At 37.2% G+C, this 20,684-nt stretch overlaps 1 protein-coding gene and 1 pseudogene across 1 annotated transcript; both read left to right on the top strand.

Moving 5' to 3' along the window:
• The first annotated feature begins 2,359 nt into the window (after positions 1-2,359).
• Positions 2,360-19,325, top strand: LOC122124092 (vomeronasal type-2 receptor 116-like). The gene is made up of 9 exons (XM_042698744.1): positions 2,360-2,406; positions 6,493-6,614; positions 9,620-9,794; positions 12,656-12,944; positions 13,220-13,231; positions 13,302-14,111; positions 15,375-15,602; positions 16,439-16,562; positions 18,403-19,325. Exons 1-9 carry the CDS (start codon positions 2,360-2,362, stop codon positions 19,323-19,325), a joined length of 2,730 nt encoding a protein of 909 aa, XP_042554678.1.
• On the top strand, positions 16,887-16,985 carry LOC122124348 (annotated as a pseudogene).
• Positions 19,326-20,684: the final 1,359 nt, after the last annotated feature.

Below are 20,684 nucleotides of genomic sequence, written 5' to 3'. Positions count from 1 at the left end.
TTCTCCCCATCATTGATTGTGGAGGGTGATGGTCAATGACTTGGATAGGGCCTTTATTTGAATAACACTTTCTGTCCATTTTCTCTTGCACCTCACATTACAATTTTGATTCAGAACTTTTACATGATCCCATGAGGCTTTATTTGCAAAGTTTCTCACTACTGCCTGAGGGCCAATTCCAACAAAGTTGCATCCATCTCTGGAGCCTTACACCCTTCGGTCTTGATGAAATTTTAACACCTGGAGTGGAGAAGGGAACCATTCAAATATTTTGCATCACATGTTTTTGACTTGGAGGTAGGGCTTCAGATGCAGAACCCCAGGGATGAAAGAACACATTTGTCTACAGAAAGACAGCAGGTTATGGTGAAAGAAATGGGGGCAGGGGGCAAAGTGGAAATATTAGACAATAAAATCACACTCGAATATTGTTATATTCATATATTACATATTTACTTATTTGCTGGCTACCACAAGCTCCACATATGTTCACAAATAGGGTTTGCATACCATTCTATGATGTTTCCTTTGATTTGTATATCAGTTATACTACAACTTCCATTTCTTGTCAGTTCCATCAGTGAAAGAAAATGCTTGCTCACCAAGGAGACTACATATAAGAGTGGAGATGTGTCCAGATTGCTGGTTTTTTCCCCTCACTTACATGGAAATAGCACGTAATGTTCCCAAATCCTCTGTTTGGGGCAGGAATGCTGAGATGGTGAGGTAAGTAACTTCTGAATTTTATTTTTATTCTCTGCTTGATTTTCAGTCTGAGAAGATCATTTGTCAATTAATGCTCTCTATATTCTTTACCATTTGCTACTATGCAACATTTGACTAGAAACAGCCCTGTATTTGTTTGTGTTTCTCAGATGAATACCATTCTGTTTTCCAAAGGGAGGGTACAATTTTCTTTTTCTGTTTTTAAAGCGTTATTGTAAAGATGATATACAGAGGGCTTACCATTTCCTAAGACAGGTAATGAGTACATTTCTTTTTGAAAAGTGTTACCACTACTTTCCTTTCACTTAGCTTTCCTTCCCAGGATTGAAAACACTCTGCACTGTGAAGCCTCTACATTGTCTGTCACTTTCTCATTGCAAGAATCACACAATGCTACTTTAAAAAGCCATTGACATGAGTTTTGAACTAACAAGTTACAGGAACATGTATTTCCCCGTAATCAAATGGCAGATACTTTCTTACATATACATGATTTCTAATATCTGTTGGTCAGCATATTGATGTCCATCTGTTTGAGAAGTAATTCTTATTGAAAGGATACAGTTACTATTTCAAATTCATTGTGGGTCAGAACTTCATGTCAGTGGTGCTTTCATGTATGAGAGAACATTCTGTGAAACCTGAAGCAGGGAGGCAGTATAGAGAGTTTACACCCACCTCTTTGATTCTGGTACTTGTATAAACACATTCTCAGTACTTACATAACCACATGAGTTCTAACACAGGAGATTACATTTACAAGGTCACATGACAGAATTTAGCATAAGTCAGCATTCTAATTTTAGTCCTATTAGAAGGTAAAATATTACTTGGAACTTTGAGTGCTTGCATCCTTTCTCAAGTGTGGTAAATCAAGCTTTCCCTATAGTATCTGTTCATATTCAGGAAAAGTGATGGCCTCTTCTGAACTATTCTCATGTGTAACACATAACTTTTGCTTATAGTTCATTGGATCAACAGGAATTGTGCTTATTCATTTTCCCATGTATTAATAGTAAGTGTTTATTTGCATGTTTCACAGAAGTATTTATTAATATCATTGATGTTATGTTTTCTGCTGATGGGTTTGTCATAGCTTCTTTCAGATTTGCAAGTTCTGTGGGTGTATGTCACTGGAGACTGGTCTGACAATCAGGTATCCTAGAGTAAAACCTTTTGTCTGGTAGTGGCTAAAAATTATCAATTACTTTTTATCCATGAAGGCTTTCCCTTAATTATTTGGATGAATGTGATGAGGCTTAGCAATGAATGAAATTCATGGAGCTAAATCTTTAGCACAGCATGACCAAAAGGAACTAGTACTAAAAGTTCAGGATACCAGTTGATGGATAGAAAGTCACTGGAAGAAAATGATGCCTCTCAGCTATTGGTTGGAATATTTAATAGAGTTCATATTCCAGGCACATACTGTCATCTAATCTCACTCTACATCAGTACAGAATGAGGACTGCAGGATATCAAACATTATCACTTATTCAATTTATCACAAGCCAGAAATGATCTTCTAATAGTCCAACAGAGAGATGCAGAATTGACAGGATCTTCCAGGAGAATCAGGTAAGCTATGGCAGCATTCTTTTCTAGACAAGGCGGTAGCTTCCACCCATATGTGATGGCAGCCTATGAAATCCTGTATTCTGAGGGCTTAGAAGAAGCCAGGTGAGGCTGCTGGCCTTGGCTTTGTGCTGTCTTTTCTAAATTGCTCTATTCAGAGGGAACACTGGAGGCCTGAGAGGTGGCTCTGTACATAGTTTGGCTTGGGAAATCCCACTTTTACCTGACACAATACAATCATAGTACCTCAGATTTTCTCCTGTTTGCTAATTCATTGATTAGACAATGTTAGGAACTGGCCCAAATATTTCAGTTCACTAATCAAATCAACAGTTGCAATAACCAGCTTCATGACTTGGGAACGTGATTCCACACACACTTAGAATATTTCTTTCTCTAGAAAACCTTCTGAACCCTTTCCCATTTTAATGGTCCATTGAGCATGTGACTTCATAGATACCTCAGGCCACAAATGTATGTCAATATTCCTATCCTGTATGCTATTTTATCACTGAGAAATAGAAATGATTTTTAAAAGAAATTTTTCGAGCTTATCTCTCTAAATATATTTTATTAGCAGACATTTATGAAATACTTTAACTGACTTTATGTTTTATATGACGTCTCTTTAACAACCACTTGATTTTTTTCCCTCAGGCTCTCTACAATATCTAAAATATACTTGCTTCTTACATTTATTTCTTTTCAGAAATGATTTGGCTTGCAATTTCTCCTCCAAATAAATATAAAATGGCTCTGTATATTGTAAAATAGATTATGTTGTTTACTATATTTGGGAAATTGAATAATTCACTATTTCTATGCAATTTTCCAAAGTATCCATCTGATGGATACAACTTTCAGATACAAACCAAGGGTTTTTCTTCATTTTTTATGATATCATAGATATGTATCTATCGATTGTGCTGTCATTTCACCACATCGAAGTATTTTTCACAATCGTTATATTTTTTCCTTATCATTCTGAATTATTTTCCTAAAATTGACATGCTTCCAGAAACTGTCAAATGTTTGCAATGAGTATAAAAAACCCTTTTGTAGAAATGTATATATGTTCTTATTGTTGCTATTGAGAAAAGTGTATTTTTATGTGTACTAATACAGAGCTTTGGAAACAGATAGGTAACAGTCCAAAAGTACCACATCTCTCTCTCCAAAGTGTCAAGGTTTTGTATTGTTCCCCTGTTATTGGAATCCTAGCCAGGAACTCATTCTCTGTGCCTATTTCTTGAAAGATTTCTCCTCTGTGTTTCTCTACTGTTTACAAATTTTCAAGTCTCCTATTAAGATCTGTAAACAATTTTGAATAAATCCTTTATGTGATGAAAGAGTGCAATGAGATTTCAGTGTTTTACATGTTAATGTCTGTATTTTCAGAGCAACCACAGGTTATAGAGGCCATTTTTCAGTAAAAGAAACTGTGTTCAATAGTCACATAGTTACAACTACATGGATTTTTATTGGGCTGTCTTTTGTATTTTGCAGTTTTCTCTGCCTATGAATAGGCATGTTGAAATTTTCATAGTCTTTAGATAAAATGGTCATGCAATTATTTTCTGCCAAGGCTGTATCTGAATCACATTTCTCACAGCTCAGCATCTTCAATTGTAAGGAGTCTAGACTTGAGGAAGATGCACATGTCCCTGACTTCTACTAGTCTATTTCTAAATTGTACTGGGAGTGAATGGTGAATTTAAGATCTGGTATTGCCAATCGTTGTATTACTAAATGTTTTTATTTTTTTTTTGTTTTCTCTTGCTTTTTTAGTATATTTTTTTATTGTAAAGATAATGTACAGAGGGTTCACAGTTACATGAGTAAGGTAATGAGTACATTTCCTATCGAGCATTGTTACCTCCTCCTTGGTTTTTCCTGTACCATCTCAAGCTCATTCTGTCTGGAATCTGGTTGGGCACTTCTCCTCATTTATTGACACCGATGCACACTCAGAGCATGGCCGCATTATCATCCTGTGCAACAAAGGCTCAGCCACTGCCTTCTATTGTGTCCTGGGATACCTGGGCTCTCTGGCCCTGGCAAGCTTCACTGTGGCTTTCTTGGCCAGGAACCTGCTTGACACTTTCAATGAGGCCAAGTTCCTGACCTTCAGTATGTTGGTGTTCTGTAGTGTGTGGGTCACCTTACTGCCTGTCTACCACAGCACCAAGGGGAAAACCATGGTGGCCATGGAGATCTTCTCTATCTTGGGTTCCAGTGCTGGCCTGTTAGGCTGCATCTTTGTCTCTAAGTGCTACATCATCTTGTTGAGGCCAGATAAAAATTATCTGCATGGTATATGGGGCAAAACACATTCTTGGAGAAAAAACCCTTCCTAATGTTAAATATAAGTCCTTCTAAAATCATAGAGCCTCTGTAGCACGTCTCTACTAATTTTCTCCTCAGAACCTAGTTTAGGTTTGGGAAAATACTTTAAATGATGATAGTATTTTTTTACTCATTCTCCCAGTTCTATGATGTTCATTGTAAGTTGACTATTTTTTATGAATATTGAATTATTCTTGTTATTCCAATTACCCTGAATGTATTCCAAAATATTCTGGACTTATTTTTTCCTATCTTCTCTATTTTAACTGTTTTATTATCTTGAAGTAATTGTACAAAGGAGTTGCCAGATTCAAAGCAGTTCTGAATGCAATGCATTTTGATTAATATGACCCCTTTCCACCCTTCTTGTTTACTTTTGAGTGTATTATTTAGTCTTCTTTTACTTTAGTTTCTTTTTTCCTTCACTGTGTCAAATCATTTTTGAGAATTTAATGTATCACCAATCCTTAGTAGTCTAATCATTATGTATTTCATTTTCCTATAATAGATATATTTCACTATTTGAAAATCTTGTTGGCTTTAAATGTTTTATTTGTAGATTATATATATATTTATATATATATATATATATATATATCTTATTTACTTGTGCTTTTTCTATTCTCCCCTAGCTGTTACAAGCTTCCTCAATTTAGTTTTCACCCTTTCTCTATCATAAGTCATTGGAAATTAGATATAGTTATGCTCCAGGCACTCAGCTCAACTTCATGTGGAAGTTGTTGACTTCATGAGATAATATTTAATGGAAGTTGGTCGGTGGACAAAGGATTCACATCCTTCTAGACATAATTGTTTAATCACCACTTGCTAACATGAATGAGGAGAAGGAATTTCACCTATTTTTGCTTAGTCAAGTAGACAAGTTACATTTGTAGCTATTGTGAAGGCCCTCTAGTCAACACAGGTGCACTGTTCTATTTTCGGTGTGCTGATTTCATTTATATTGAATACAGGGCAATGTGGATAGAAGAATAAATCTCTTTATATTTCATGCTATTATCCACAAGTGAGGTTCTAATTTACATTCTCACCTACATACAGTTTATAACATAAACTATCTTATGAGTGGTTTGCGTTACAAATGATTTCAACATTTCTATAGATAAACTTGCAGTATTATTACTGCAAGTAATAATGATCATATTCAATGATCATATTCAATTTGTATATGTGTGATCTAACATCATAGATTAATGATCATATACCAGAGGTGTTTGAAGTATGTATTGAATAGATAAGACAAGAGTGACAGGACTGACAGAGATTTCATGGGATATTCAGGTTAGCTCAGGATGCAGTCTTTTCCAGATGTGATGGGAGCTTTGCCTCACATGGTCTTCATCCTAGCAGAGTCTGTACTCTGAGAGCTTCCTAGAAGCAAGGTGAGGCTGCTGAAAGAGCTCTTGTGCTCTGTTATCCATGAGATGGCTCAGGAAGTGGCCCTGTACAGAACCTTGTACTCACAGCCCTATCTGCCTCTGACAAAAATACACTTGTTGTTACCTGAGATTTTTATATCTATACCAATTCATTCACTAGACAGATGTCAGGGGCTCAGTGGAATGTCTTGATTCATGATCAGATCCATAGGTGCAGAAAGTAACAGTAGGGTTTCAGAATGTATTGCTATACAATACATTAATCTTTGAGTCATATTTTGCTTTTTTTTAACATAAGTGGTCCATTGGGTCAGATAATTTATACACAGCACGGGTCCACAAATTTATATCAATATCCTTCTCATATGCTGTACATTATTGTTTACAATACACTTTAAGAGAAATTATTCTCTATCTCACCTTTGGGATTTTTCACCCTTTGGAGGAACCATGGCCAGTTTATGTCTGTCTATCCAAGAGCCCCTAAAAACATATCTGTAGCCTTTCACACAGTTTTCTTGATGGTTGACTTCAGCTGGAGCTTGGTGGATCTGGTGATCTCAGAAGGTGAGAATGGTTTGTGGATTTGTTCACAATATAATTATTATAACTATGAACTAGTATGTGTGTATGTACTATAAAAGGGTATCATTGCAAACTCTCCAGACATTGATATAATGAACTCTGACCCAATTCAAATATCTATATATGTTCTTCTTTATTTCCTCTCTGATTTTACTTTTTCAAACAGTATTTGTTGGGATACTTTTTTTGTATTTGTATGTGTACGTTACATATATGTATACGTTGTTCAAGTGTGTGTATTTACTATACACATACCCATTCCAAATACAATTTACTAAGACATACAGAAAAAGACCATAGGTCTCTCATCCTGGACTTACAGCAAATTGTTGGATGTAGTCATGTGTTTTTTGTTTGATTATGCTGGCAGCATTTCATGTGCATTCTATGTTCTACGATACAGTAGGCATTGAGAACACTAATGGAAAGGGATTAGCAAACCTACCTGTATGATAGAACCTATGGTTAGTTTAAACACTAATTCAATGGCAGGATCCAAACAACTAATGTAGCAGGAATCTACAATAAATCTATTGCCTATGTGCTAAGTGTATGCGGTTCTCTTGGTTGAGTGTAAACTCTATATAGATGAAAATTTTATGTCATAATTTGCCTTGTGTGGGTGTCTCATATCTGTACTCAAAGAACTCAGAATGCTGAAATCTATGTATACATAAGTAATGGAGACAATGGAGAGGCGATCTTTAATGGAGGGATATTATTTGTACTTGCCTTCAAATAAGGCATGTTACTGGAAACAATACTGAACTACGCTTAAAGCTAAACAGACAGAGGATGAGGCTCCAGCAATACTACATGGGCATGTGCATCAGCATGTCATTTGGAAGTTTCAGAGCAGGCCAATTGAACAAGGTGAATAACGGCACAAAGTGGGATTTCTCAATCAGAGGAGGACAGTTCAAAGCCATTGTGCTTTGTGACAAGAAATTCATATAGAAATCCTCTCTATTAAACAGTCCCTCTCTCTTTCTCTGTCTCCCTCCTTCACTTACTTCTCTTTACCTCTCACTTTTCTTTTCTCTTCCCTCTACCTGTAGCTCTACCTTTAAAATACTCAATAATGTTGGAGGGGCAGAGGCTGCCCGAGAGAAGGAATGTTTATCTCAATACAAGTAATTTCTCTTCTTAGGCTGCAGTTAAGTTTAGAGAAAACTTGAGCCAAAAATGCACAATTCAATTGGAAACACTCTCAAAACCCAAGTCAGCTTCTTGTATTGGCAAAGTACAAGAGCCAGCTTCAGTATCTCATCATGTAGGAAAGGCATTACTTAAATCATGATTCCCATTGTCACTTGCATATGGTAAAATGATGGGCAACCATACAACAGCAAGTTCCCAAGAGAACAGCATTGCGTAAAAGTGCTTCACTGCTCTGAAAAGTTTCTTTGCCTCCATCAGAAAGAATGACATTGCCCCATTTGTTGGGAAATGGGAAGACTTGGGAAAAATTATATTAAGTGAAGTAAGCCAGGCTCAAAGAAACATAGGTCCCATGGTTTCCCTTATTTGCAATAACTAGTATATGTCTCAGACAAGCAGAAACAGTCAGATAAGTAGATGGTAGGCAAAATGAACCCCAAGATAAGGACTCAAATGCTTTTTCTTTCTTGCTATTGTTTCTAATACATTTATAAGATATTTCTTTGTTGCTTTGTATACCCATCTCCCTGGGTATAGCCCAGGATTTTTGATGTTGGTATAATTAATGGAGGGGAAGGGAAAAAACAAATTGTTTAAATAGGGATACAAGTGGACCCATTCCAACAATGAGAGCTACAAATCGCTATGTCGAAAAAAGAACTTTACAACTTTGGCCCCGGAGGGGGGGGGGGGGGGTACATGTGTGGTGGGGCCCAGATGGGAAGGGATGGGAAGGGGAAACAAAGGGGGAGGAAACAATGTTTGATAAGAAATTTACTCATTACCTTGTTAATGTACTTGGAAACCCTTTGTACGTTATTTTCACACACACAAAAAAATCTCTATGTTCTTTGTGCATAGAGTCTTCTGATGGCTCATGTGTGTGCAAACTATTTAGAGTGGTAGGAGGTAGAGTTTCTTTTGTACTATTTTTCTTTGTTTGGGGCACAGAGAAGGATTATTACACAAGCTCATATTCAAATGGGTACGGATACCTGTATGGCTCATACCAGCAATGTTCCCTCACTGGCTTTAGCCATGGGTGTGGGAGGTTCTCCCCATCTTTGATTGTGGTCAATGACTTGCATAGGGCCTTTATTTGAATAACACTTTTTGTCCACTTTCTCTTATTTATTTTTTTTTTTTTGGTCCGGTCGTGGAGCCTGTACTCTGGGTCTGGGCACTGTCCCTCAGCTCTTCAGCTCAAGGCTAGTGCTCTACCACTTGAGCCACAGCGCCACTTCTGGCTTTTTTCTTTTTGCTTATGTGGTGTTGAGGAATCGAACCCAGGGCCTCGAGCATGTAAGGCAAGCGCTCTACCACTGAGCCACCTTCCCAGCCCCTCTGTCCACTTTCTCTTGCACCTCACATTACAACTTTGATTCAGAACTTTTTCATGATCCCATGAGGCTTTATTTGCAAAGTTTCTCACTACTACTTCAGGGCCAATTCCAACTAATTTGCATCCATCTCTGGAGTCTTACACCCTTCGGTCTTGATGAAATTATAACACCTGGGAGTGGAGAAGGGAACCATCAAAATATTTTGCATCTCATGTTTTGACCTGGAGATAGGACCTCAGATGCAGAGCCTGAGGGGTGAAAGAACACAGCATTTGTCTGGGGAAAGAGAGCAGGTTATGGTGAAAGAAATGGGGGTGGGCCAGAGTGGAAATCCTAGGCAATAAAATCACACTCAAACATATTCTTATACATTCTTATATTCATGATATATTTAGTTACTTGCTGGTTATCAAGAGATCCACATATATTCATAAATAGGTCTTACATGCCATTCTATGATGTTTCCTTTGCTTTTTACATCAGCTGTACTGCAACTTCCATTTCTTGTCAGTTCCCTCGGTGAAGAGGAATGCTTACTCAGCAAGAAGGATACTGCATATGTGAGTGGAGATGTGTCCATTACTGGGTTTTTCCCCCTCTCCTATGTAACAGTACAACGTCGTCCTCCCAAAGCAGAGAGGTATACTGAGGAGGTGAGGTAAGTGACTTTGAATTTTATACTTCTTCTCTATTTGATTTTCAGTCTGAGCAGACCATTGGTCAATTAATGTACTCTATAATCTCTACCATTTGCTATGGTGCAACTTTTATCTAGAGATAGCTCCATATTTCTTTTTTTGAAGTGCTATTGAAAAGACGATGTACAGAGGGCTTACCATTTCCTACTAAGTGAGGTAATGTGTACATTTCTTGGCATGCTTCCAGAAACTTTCAAATGTTTACAATGAGCATACAACCATTTTATAGCAATGAATACATGTTTTCCTTTTTGCTATTGATAAAAGTTTATTTTTATGTGTGCTAATCCATAACTTTGAATATGAATAGGTAACAGTCCAAACGTACCACATCCCTCTCTCCAAAATGTCAGGTGTATGTATTGTTCCCATGTTATGGAATCCTAGGCAGAAAGTCATTACCTGTGCCTGCTTCCTGAAAGATTTCTCGCCTGTGCTTCTCTACTGTTTCCAAATTTTCTATTCTCCTATTAAGATCTGTAAACAATGTTGAATAAATCCTTTCTTTGGTAAAAGAGTGCAGTGAGATTTCAGTGTTTTGCAGGTGGATGTCTGTATTTTCAGAGGAACCACATGTCATAGAGGCCATTTTTCAGTAACAGAAGCTGTGTTCAATATTCACTTTTGCAACTATGTGGTTTTTTATTGGACTTTTTATTGTCTTTTGCTGTTTGTTCTGCCTATGACATGACACATTTTAATTTTCATAGTTTTTAGATGAAATAGTCATGAAATTATTTTCTGCCAAGGCTATATATCTGAGTCACACTTCTCATAGTTCAGTGTTTTCTGTTGTTAGGAGTCTAGGCCTGAGCAAGACACATATGTGCATGACTTCTACTAGTCTATTTTAAAATTGTACTAGGAGTCAATGGTAAAGTTAAGATTGGGCATTGCCAAACATTGTATTACTACTTGTTTATTCCACATAGCTGTGGTCATTCAAGGATTTTTTTAGTTACAAGTTTTTCATTGTTTTTCTACTCCCTTATTAAATGATCCCAGCATTTTGGCATGGTCTTCGTAAATATGTAGATAATTTTCACTACTGTGAATATTTTAACAATATTCATTTTTCCAATCTATTTATTGAGAGATATGTTCAGGGACTTCACTTTTGATGTTGATTTTACTTTTTGATTTAAGAAATGGTTGTTCTTTCATTTCCATTTTTTTAAGTTAGAATCTCATTGAGTTGGTAAGTTGAAGAAGCTTAATTCTTCTCTTTCTTCTGTTCATCTACTAAGATGTAGTCTTTTCTGGGTCCAACTTATTGTGATTTCTTCATCATCTTTGGTTAAGACTCCTAAAAACCTCTTCTGCGGTGAAGAATAAAAGGATCATCCATAGAATTTTTCATGTTTTTGAAGGTCTGTCTTTCACCATTAATATTTAAAAATGATGTGACTGCATAAAATCCACATGTTTACAAATATGAAGCCAAAAAAGAAATATAGCACCTTATGGAGCTTTTATGTTTTCTCTTTAAGGGATTACCATAGATCAAAATAACTTGCTGATGTATGATAATATATTAGAAAATTGAATTCTTCCCTAGAATTTTTTTCATTTTCTTAATTTTCCTTAATATGATTTAGAAAAGACATATTTTCCAATGCAAATCTTTCCTGCTGATTGTAACACCTTTAGTTTGGTTAATTTTTCTAAAGTCAGTGGTACTGGAAAAGGGTTATGAGAAATAACACTGAATTATTTTCATGCCTTCCTCCTCAGGAAATTGACTGCAAATTCTCATGTTCTATTCACCATTGCCAAGGATTTAAGGAGATACTTTGGAATCCTCTAGCCTACTATCAATTTAGGCACTCATTCTAATGTTATTTGTCTGGCAGAAGTAACATGGGGCATTTCCAAATACGGACAGCTCCAAGTTTGGCTTGTATCCTGGCTTGTACTCAAAGGCCTGGATTTAATTCTCTTTCTATATCATAAGTAGGGGAACATAAATTTGGATGCAGAATAAAGGGAAGTTAGTTCCTTTTCTATTTGTCAATGCATCTAATTTTCTATTGTTTCAGTAAGTAAGAATTTAGTTCTGCTGCCTACAACTTTTGCTACTGTTCTTGGAGGTGTTTTCTGATTAATTTGCATTTTCTGAGAAGGGGATTATTCTCATGTGTGCTCTTGCTTTCCATGATTCTCTCTCACACAAAGTAAGACATTAATTGAGTAAGGTTATCCTCCAACAGAAGGAAAGAATAACAACTTTAGCATGATAATAGGATTTACTTTGCTTCTTGTACTATTTACAAGAGCAACCTTCAAACATGGACTGATTGGTTATTCATGAGAAAATGTCTCATGTTTCAAGAACAAGTTACTTGACAAAGGGGAAATGGAAGTTCTCTTTGTTCTCTTATGAGAATAAATCTAATTCATGAGAAACACTTTCATGATCCATTCAAAATGAATTACTTACCTATAACTCATATTGAGCCAGGTGTGGGTGGCTTACTCCTGCAATCCTAGCTACTCAGGAGGCTGAGATAAGAGATTGCAATTCAAAGCCAGTCCTGGCAGGAATGCCCATGAAACTCTTATCTCCAAATAAACACCAGACAACCAGAAGTGGCTCTGTGACTCAAGTGGTAGAGCACTTGCCCTCAGCTGAAGAGCTCATGGGCAGGGCCCAGGTCAGAATACAAGCCACAAAGCTGACAAAAAAATACCCAAACAGTCATATCCTAATTCAACATGTTAGGGATAAGTTTTAAATATATGCATGTTCTTTTCTAAACAAACATTTATTCCCTCAAGTCAATGCTTAAGATTGAAGATACTTCCTGTGCCCTCTCTACAGCTATAACTTCAACAACTACCAGTTTATTCTAGCTTTGGCTTTTGCTGTTGAAGAGATCAACAAAAATCCTCATCTTTTGCCTAACATCACTATGGGATTTTCTGCCCATTCACATGGAGTAAGATACTATGTGCTGTATAGAAGTCTTGTCTTAAGCCTCTCTGGGAAAGATTTTATCCTGAATTATGACTGTAAGAGAGAAAGTCAGACTGTAGTAACACTGACTGGACCAGCAGGCCAAATCTCTTCCCAGTATGCAACAGTGTTGGACCTCTACAGATTTCCACAGGTGAGAACAGGAGGGCTGCTGAGGGATGAAAGCATGACTAGTTGATGCCATTCTCAGGTTTTTGATGCATTTAGAAGAAGAATGTTGAATTAGAAATGCTCCAAATGGATTACCTTTGGTGAGATGTCCATATGGACTTGCTTTAGTGTAAGAACAGCCTATAGCAGACCACAGGAATACCTCCATCTCTTACCTGGTTCTTTCATTTTCTACATAGGCCTCAGGAACGGAAGCACTACTAAACGTGGGATAAACAAGCCTTTTTATAATTTCAGGTGTTGCTTAATGCACATCAGGACTGAGGATGTGGTTTATGTCAATCCAATTGCTCACTTTCACATTTTCTTTTCCTTCTAGCTAAACTTTGGGCGGTTTGATCCTGTCCTGAGTGACCATCGCCTGTTTCCTTCTGTCTATCAGATAGCCCCCAAGGACACATCTCTAGCTTTTGCCATGGTTTCCTTGATGGTTCATTTCAGCTGGAAGTGGGTGGGTCTGTTGATCTCAGAAGATGAGAATGGTTTGTGGATGCTGCCCCAATTGAGAGAAGAGATGAACAAGCACAAAGTCTGTACAGCTTTTGAACACATACTATCACTTTCTTTCTTTCGTGAAGTAACCGATTATGTATCTTTTCATCAGAAAATTAGAAATTCATTCGCAAATGTGGTTGTCATTTACGGAGACAATGAATTCATGTTCAATTTGTTAAACACTTATTTCACAAGATATTTAAGTCTAGGAAATGTTTGGGTCATAAACTCCCTTAGTACATTTCTGTCTGTGATGAAATATTTTTTGTTACATTCACTCCATGCACCTCTCATTTTCTCACACCACCATGGAGAGATTTCTGGTTTCAACAATTTTATCAAAACTGCTAACCCATCCAAATACCCAAAAGACTATTACCTTGCTTTGGTGTGGATTCTCTCTTTTAATTGCACATTTTCTGAGTCTAGCTGTGTCACTTGGAAGAACTGTCCAGCCAATGCGTCCTTGGAATGGTTGCCTAGGTACCTTTTTGACATGGGCATGATGGAAGAGAGTTACTATATATATAATGCTGTGTATGCTGTGGCTCAGGCCCTTCATGAGATGCTTATTGGTCAAGCAGAAGCACAGCCAGTGGCAAATGGAAGAAAACTTCAGTTTTCCCCTTTCCAGGTGAAGGATTTGCACTGGCAAGTAAATGCTATCAGCAAACTGACATTGTAAGAGGGATTCATTCAAACCAAACTAGGTAGACATGACAGATTTTTTTTTTAACAAAGTGAAGCCTGGTGCCAGTGGCTCACAACGGTAATCCTAACTACTCAGGACACTGAGATATGAGGATGGTGATTCAAATCCAGCCCTAGCAGGAAAGTCCTTGAGACTCTTATCTCCAATAAACCACTCAGAAAACTGGGAGTGGAACTGTGGCTCAAGTGGTAAAACTCTAGCCTTGAGATGAAAAGCTCAAGGAGAGCACCTAGGCCCAGATTTCCAGCCCCATGTCCAACAACAACAACAAATAAAATAAAATAAAATAAAATAAAGGAGAGAGAGAAAGTGAAAAGCTTACTCAGCTTAGCTGTCTCTGATGGTTTTGGTTTTTGATTTTTTTGTGCCATCCCTTAGGCTTGAACTCAGGGCCTCAGCTTCTTTTACTCAATGTGAGAAGTTGACCATTTAAGCAAACACTCTACTTCTTGTTTTTCTTGGTAGGTAATTGGAGATAAGTGTCTCATGGTTGTTCATGTCCAGGCTGGCTTCAAACTGGGATCCTCAGATCTCTGCCTCCTAAGTAGTTTGCATTACAGTTGTGAGCCACCATCATCCAGTCTGCTTTTGAAACAATTTTTAAAACATGTAGAATTTTACCTGATAAAACAGATTGGCAAGAGTGAATTTTTAATGAATTTGTTACTTATTGTTTTCATTCGATCTATCTGTAACACGTCAGTACTCACACTTTGGATTTTGTACTTATTGATTTTGTACTTGAATTTGTAACAGGCAAGCAATAATTCAAAATTTGTCTACCTCAAAAATTTTGTGCACAATTTTTCGTTTTTCATATAAGAAATACTTTATTTCTAATTGAGGTAGTTTTATAACTTTTTCATTGAATTAAACCGTTGAGTTACTCATTAGAAAATCTCTGCCTGTGTAGCCAGGCAGTGGAATGTGAATGATTTGTGATTATTTCAGTGAACGTACTAGATTTTTTATCTTGAAATGTTTTGTTGAACAGTTACTTGAGTCTTAGGATTTATCAGCATTATTTTATATTATTCATCCGTAGACCTTCAGTTGTTCTGCTTCATTACTCTGTTATAAATGGATTCTGAAACAGAAATGAAAGTCAATGGATCCATACTCTTTCTTCCCATTTTCTGTGTGAACTTTTGACTAACTTCACCCTGGTCGATGTATATCTTCTAGCTCCACCCCTTTCTGAAGAACATCCATTTCAACAATCCTGCTGGTGACCAAGTGATTTTGGATGAGACAAAGAAATTGGTGGCAGAGTATGACATTGTGAACCTTTGCAATTTTCCAGAAGGTTTTAGGCAAGTGATGAAAGTGGGAAACTTTTCTCCATATGCACCACATGGGCATCAACTATCTCTATCCAATGATAATATAGAATGGCCCATCTCATTTACGGAGGTGTGTTGAATCAAACAATGATGATCTAAAGTAGGACTAAATGAACAAAATATCTTGCTAGAATTTATTCCTCTTGTCTTCATCAATAATGCAAGAATGTAAATTACCAACTTCCCATATAGAAATGTTTTTACGAAGTAATTGATTAATGGGTTGATATGGAGCATATTTATTTGCCAAGTTATTTCTTAATATTTTTTCTTATGTATTCCAAATATAAATACCATGTTACAAAGCTCCATATCACTGTAACACAGTAACTTTGAAAGTTAATTTATAATGTAGAATGTTTAATTTTATTCATTGTTTTATGTTTCAATTAATAGTCAATTGACCAGTTGTTTCTTATTTTAGATGATTTCCCATCTTAAAAAGAATGGTGGGCTAGGAAGGTGGCTCAGTGGTAGAGTGCTTGCCTTGCATGCATGAGGCCCTGGGTTCAATTCCTCAACACCACATAACCAGAAAATGGTGGAAGTGGTGTTTTGACTTAAGAGAATTAGCCTTGAGCTGAAGAGCTGAGGGACAGTGCCCAGGACCATTTTTCAGGCCCCCTGACTGATCAATAAATACAAAATCAAAAAAGAAGAAAAATGGCAACTTGAAAGTTCCTGCTTTTTCCATTAAGAAGGGCATAGGAAGAAGTTAAAACACTTTTCTTTGACTATGATATGATAACTGAAATAATATCATCCAATTGTTTATGTATATACATATTTATACATACATCTTTATAGAAATTTTGATTCTGAATGATCAAATATCTACCACACTAGAATTTGAGGATATTAAGAATAAGTTACCTGTTTGTCATCAACACTAATCTCCTTTTTTAGACTCCGCAGTCTGTCTGCAGTGAGAGTTGTGGTCCTGGATTCAGAAAATCCCCTCAGGAGGGAAAGTCTGTCTGTTGCTTTGATTGTATCCCTTGCCCTGAGAATGAGATTTCTAATGGTACAGGTAAGAGTGTAAGTATTGGAGATATTCTCCGTATCTCCATAGTGTTTCTCAATCAATAGTAGACAATAGGAACAATCCACAATAGATAGCATATAGAGACAAAAGCCTTCCTATTATTAGGTAGGAATTTGCATGTTATAAAAGATAAAATCCTGCCAGAAAAGTCACAACACCTGCAGAGTGATAAAAGATTTAGATAAGTTTTGTGGACCAGTATCCATGTACATGCTATCCTTCCCACCACAAAACATGTTAAATCATTATCTGTAATATGGCAAAATGTATTATTATGTAGCAAAATTTAAACTCAAAAGGACCATTTGAGTGCTCGCTTTGGCAGCACATATACTAAAGATACAGAGAGGATTAGCATGGCCCCCGTACAATGATGACACGCAAATTCATAAAATGTTCCATATTTTGGGGGGGGGGGCATTCAGTTGTGGGGCCTGAACTCTGGGCTGGGGCGCTGTCCCTCAGCTCTTCAGCTCAAGGCTAGCACTGTACTATTTGAGCCAAAACACCACTTCCAGCTTTTTTCTTTTTGCTTCTGTGGTGCTGGGGAATCGAACCCAGGGCCTCAGGCATGCAACGCAAGCACTCTACCACTGAGCCACCTTCCCAGCCCAAGGGTTCCATATCTTTTAACCCATGCTTTTACTGTATTTGATGTTGGTATAATTTGTGGAGGGGAAGGGAAAAAACAAGTTGTTTAACTGGTGATACAGGTGGACCCACTGCAACAATGAGATGTACAACTTGTTATATCAAAAAGTGAATTTTATAACATTGATGTGGGGGGGCCGGTGCTGGGAGTGTGGGGGGGACCGGGTAGGGGAGGGGGAGATAGGGAAACAAAGAGGAGGCAACAATGCTTGATAAGAAATGGACTCGTTATCTTGCCCATGTAATTGTAACTCCTCTGTATGGTATTCTCACAATAAAAAAATAAAACTAAAACTAAAAGAAAAAAGAGGACCACTTGAATTAACTCTACGCTAAAGTCCAGAAAAATGCAGCGTTTTGGGTGAAGCATACTGAAAGAACATATTAATTTATAAGAAAGGTATAGGATTATAATTTTTATTGTTATTAGAACATTCTGGACATATTTGAATATATATTTCAATTTCTAGAGAATGAAGAGTGTAAGGTTCAGAAATGATTTAATTCTACTTTGAAATCATGTCATAAGTGTATTTTTTAGAAATGTGATTAGTACTTGATAAATGATAAAATATTAAGAGAAAATTATTGTTGATATAGACTTTAGATACAGTAGAACATAAGGTAAAAAATTCGGAGAGGACAGAAATAGGAGTAAATATGAAGCCTATATTGGATGAGCAGACTCACAAGTAGGGTACTGAGTCAGGAAAATATCCATCAAACTCCACCATGTTTGCTTTGAAAAGTTCAATGTGTAATTGAGGTGGGGAAATCTAGGGAAGATTATGAGGATTATTGATTATATCTAGTTCTCTGGAATTTACATATTCAGGTCCAAACCATAATGTGTACATTTCTCATGAATTATCTGGTTTCTGAAGGAATAGGACAGATTATTACATATGGTATGTTAATTAGGTGGAAGAAATTTTTATTTCCATATTTGGATAATTGGAAATGCTTTCAAGAAAATGCTGAAATGTAGAAAAACTTATGAGGAAAACATGATTAGGACTCACATTGAATTGTATGCTTCTTAGAATTTGTACTTTAGTTTAGAAAGCAACAACACAGAACAATGGATTAAGCTCAACAAATTAACTTGTTGGGGCAAGGGCAGAGAAGCAAGGTAACTACTGACATACTGATGGTAACTCCCACTCCTTGCCAGATTTGGAGCAGTGTGTGAGGTGCCCAGATCATCAGTATGCCAACACAGAGAAAAACCTCTGCCTGCTGAAATCTGAGAGCTTCCTGGACTCTAGGGACCCTCTGGGGATGACTCTAGTCTGCTTAGCTCTCTGCCTCTCTGCACTTACCACTGCTGTTATTGGGATTTTTGCAAAGCACAACAACACTCCCATTGTCAAGGCCAACAACAGGGCTCTCAGTTACATCTTGCTCATCTCCCTCAACTGCTGCTTTCTTTGCTCCTTGCTCTTCATTGGACATCCCAACACAGCCACGTGTGTGCTCCAGCAGACTACATTTGGAGTTGTGTTCACTGTGGCTGTTTCCACTGTCTTGGCCAAAACTGTTACTGTGGTTCTGGCCTTCTCAGTCACTTCTTCAGGGAGAAGGGTGCGGTGGTTGCTGGTGTCAGGAATGCCTAACTTCATCATTCCCAGCTGCACGCTGATCCAGCTCATTCTGTCTGGAATCTGGTTGGGCACTTCTCCTCCATTTGTTGACACCGATGCACACTCAGAACATGGCCACATCATCATCCTGTGCAACAAAGGCTCAGCCACTGCCTTCTATTGTGTCCTGGGATACCTGGGCTCCCTGGCCCTGGCAAGCTTCACTGTGGCTTTCTTGGCTAGAAACCTGCCTGACACCTTTAATGAGGCCAAGTTCCTGACCTTCAGTATGTTGGTGTTCTGTAGTGTATGGGTCACCTTCTTGCCTGTCTACCACAGCACCAAGGGGAAAACCATGGTGGCCGTGGAGGTCTTCTCCATCTTAGCTTCCAGTGCTGGCCTGTTAGGCTGCATCTTTGTCCCTAAGTGCTACATCATCTTGTTGAGGCCAGAGAGAAATTCTCTGCATTGTATACGGGGCAAAACATATGCTGAGAGAAATAATCCATTTTAATATTAAATGTATGTCTTCTATAAATCACAGAGCCTCTATTCCATGTCTATACTAGTTTTCTCACTCAAATTTTGTTGTATTTGAAAAAATATCTTAAAAATTCACTGGGACTTACTCATTTTCTTACTTTTATGATGATTATTGCAAGTTGACTCTGTGAGTGTCAACATTAAAGAATTGTCATTCCTTGATTTTCTCTGAATGTATTCCATGTAACTCCGTACTTATTTCTTTCCTATCTACTCTTTTTTAATTGTTTTATTATCTTTTTAGTATATGGTTTTTATTGTGAAGATATTGTACAGAACGTTTACAGTTACATGAGTAAGGTTATGGATTCATTTCCTGTCCAACATTGTTACCTCTTCCTTTGTTTTTCCTCTACTCTCCCTTCCCTCCCCACCTTCCCATCTCCTCCCTCCTTCCCACCAAGTTCTAAAGTTCATTTTGAACATAGTGTCTTGTACATCCCATTGTTATAATGGGATAACCTGTATACTTATTTCAGTATTTTGTTATTTTCCTGCCCATCACCAAATTAGAAAAATGTATATACAAGATGTAGGAACTGAAATGAAATACAGTAAAAGCAGGTGTTTTACCGTGGGGGAAGAACATACAAAAGAAACCAAAAAAAATCACATGGTACATTGTAAATACATTGGAAACAACAATGAGAAAGATAAAACCTCTTGTGTCCCTACCTTGAGGTTGATTTTGCTTAACCTATAGTATTGCAAATAAGGGAAACCATAGGACCTATGTTTCTTTGGGCCTGGCTTACTTCATTTAATAGGAAATTTTCTAAGGCTTTCAATTTCCTAACAAATGGAGCAGTGTCATTCTTTCTGATGGAAGCATAGAATTCCATTTTGGATATATATATATATATATATATATATATATATATATATATAACATTTTCTTGATCCATTTATCTACTGAGGGGCATCAAGTTTGGTTTCATATCTTATCTATGGTGAATAATGCTAAGATAAACATAGTTGTGCTGTTAGCTTTAGTATGGCCTTGTTTGTGATCATTTGGGTAAATGCCCAAAAGTGAGATTGCTGGGTCATAGGGGAGGTCTATGTTTAGTCTTTTGAGGACCTCCATACTGCTTTCCAAAGTGATTGAAACTAACAATGAGGGGGTTACCTTTTGGCCACATCCCGTCCAACATCTGTTGTTATTAGATTTGTTGTTTATAGCTATTCTAATTTCTTTGCATTTCTTTTATTACTAGAGAAGTTGAGCAGGTCTTCATGTGTCTATTGGCCATTCTTAGTTCCTCTTCAGAAAAGTGTCTCCTTAAGTCTTTAGCCCACTTATTAATCAGGCAGTTGTTTCTTTGAGGAT

Source organism: Dipodomys spectabilis, unplaced genomic scaffold (genome assembly GCF_019054845.1).
Source record: "Dipodomys spectabilis isolate Male_0828 unplaced genomic scaffold, ASM1905484v1 ptg000006l, whole genome shotgun sequence".
Taxonomy (NCBI): Eukaryota; Metazoa; Chordata; class Mammalia; order Rodentia; family Heteromyidae; genus Dipodomys; species Dipodomys spectabilis.
Note: the sequence above shows the minus strand (reverse complement) of the source record. Positions and strands in the feature narration are given on the sequence as shown.

Coding starts and splice junctions, on each gene's coding strand:
- LOC122124092 (XM_042698744.1), top strand. CDS start 2,360: ATGGCAGCCTATGAAATCCTGTATTCTGAGGGCTTAGAAGAAGCCAG. Junction 2,407..6,492: donor GAGGGCTTAGAAGAAGCCAG/GTGAGGCTGCTG, acceptor CACCCTTTGGAG/GAACCATGGCCAGTTTATGT. Junction 6,615..9,619: donor GGATCTGGTGATCTCAGAAG/GTGAGAATGGTT, acceptor TTTTTACATCAG/CTGTACTGCAACTTCCATTT.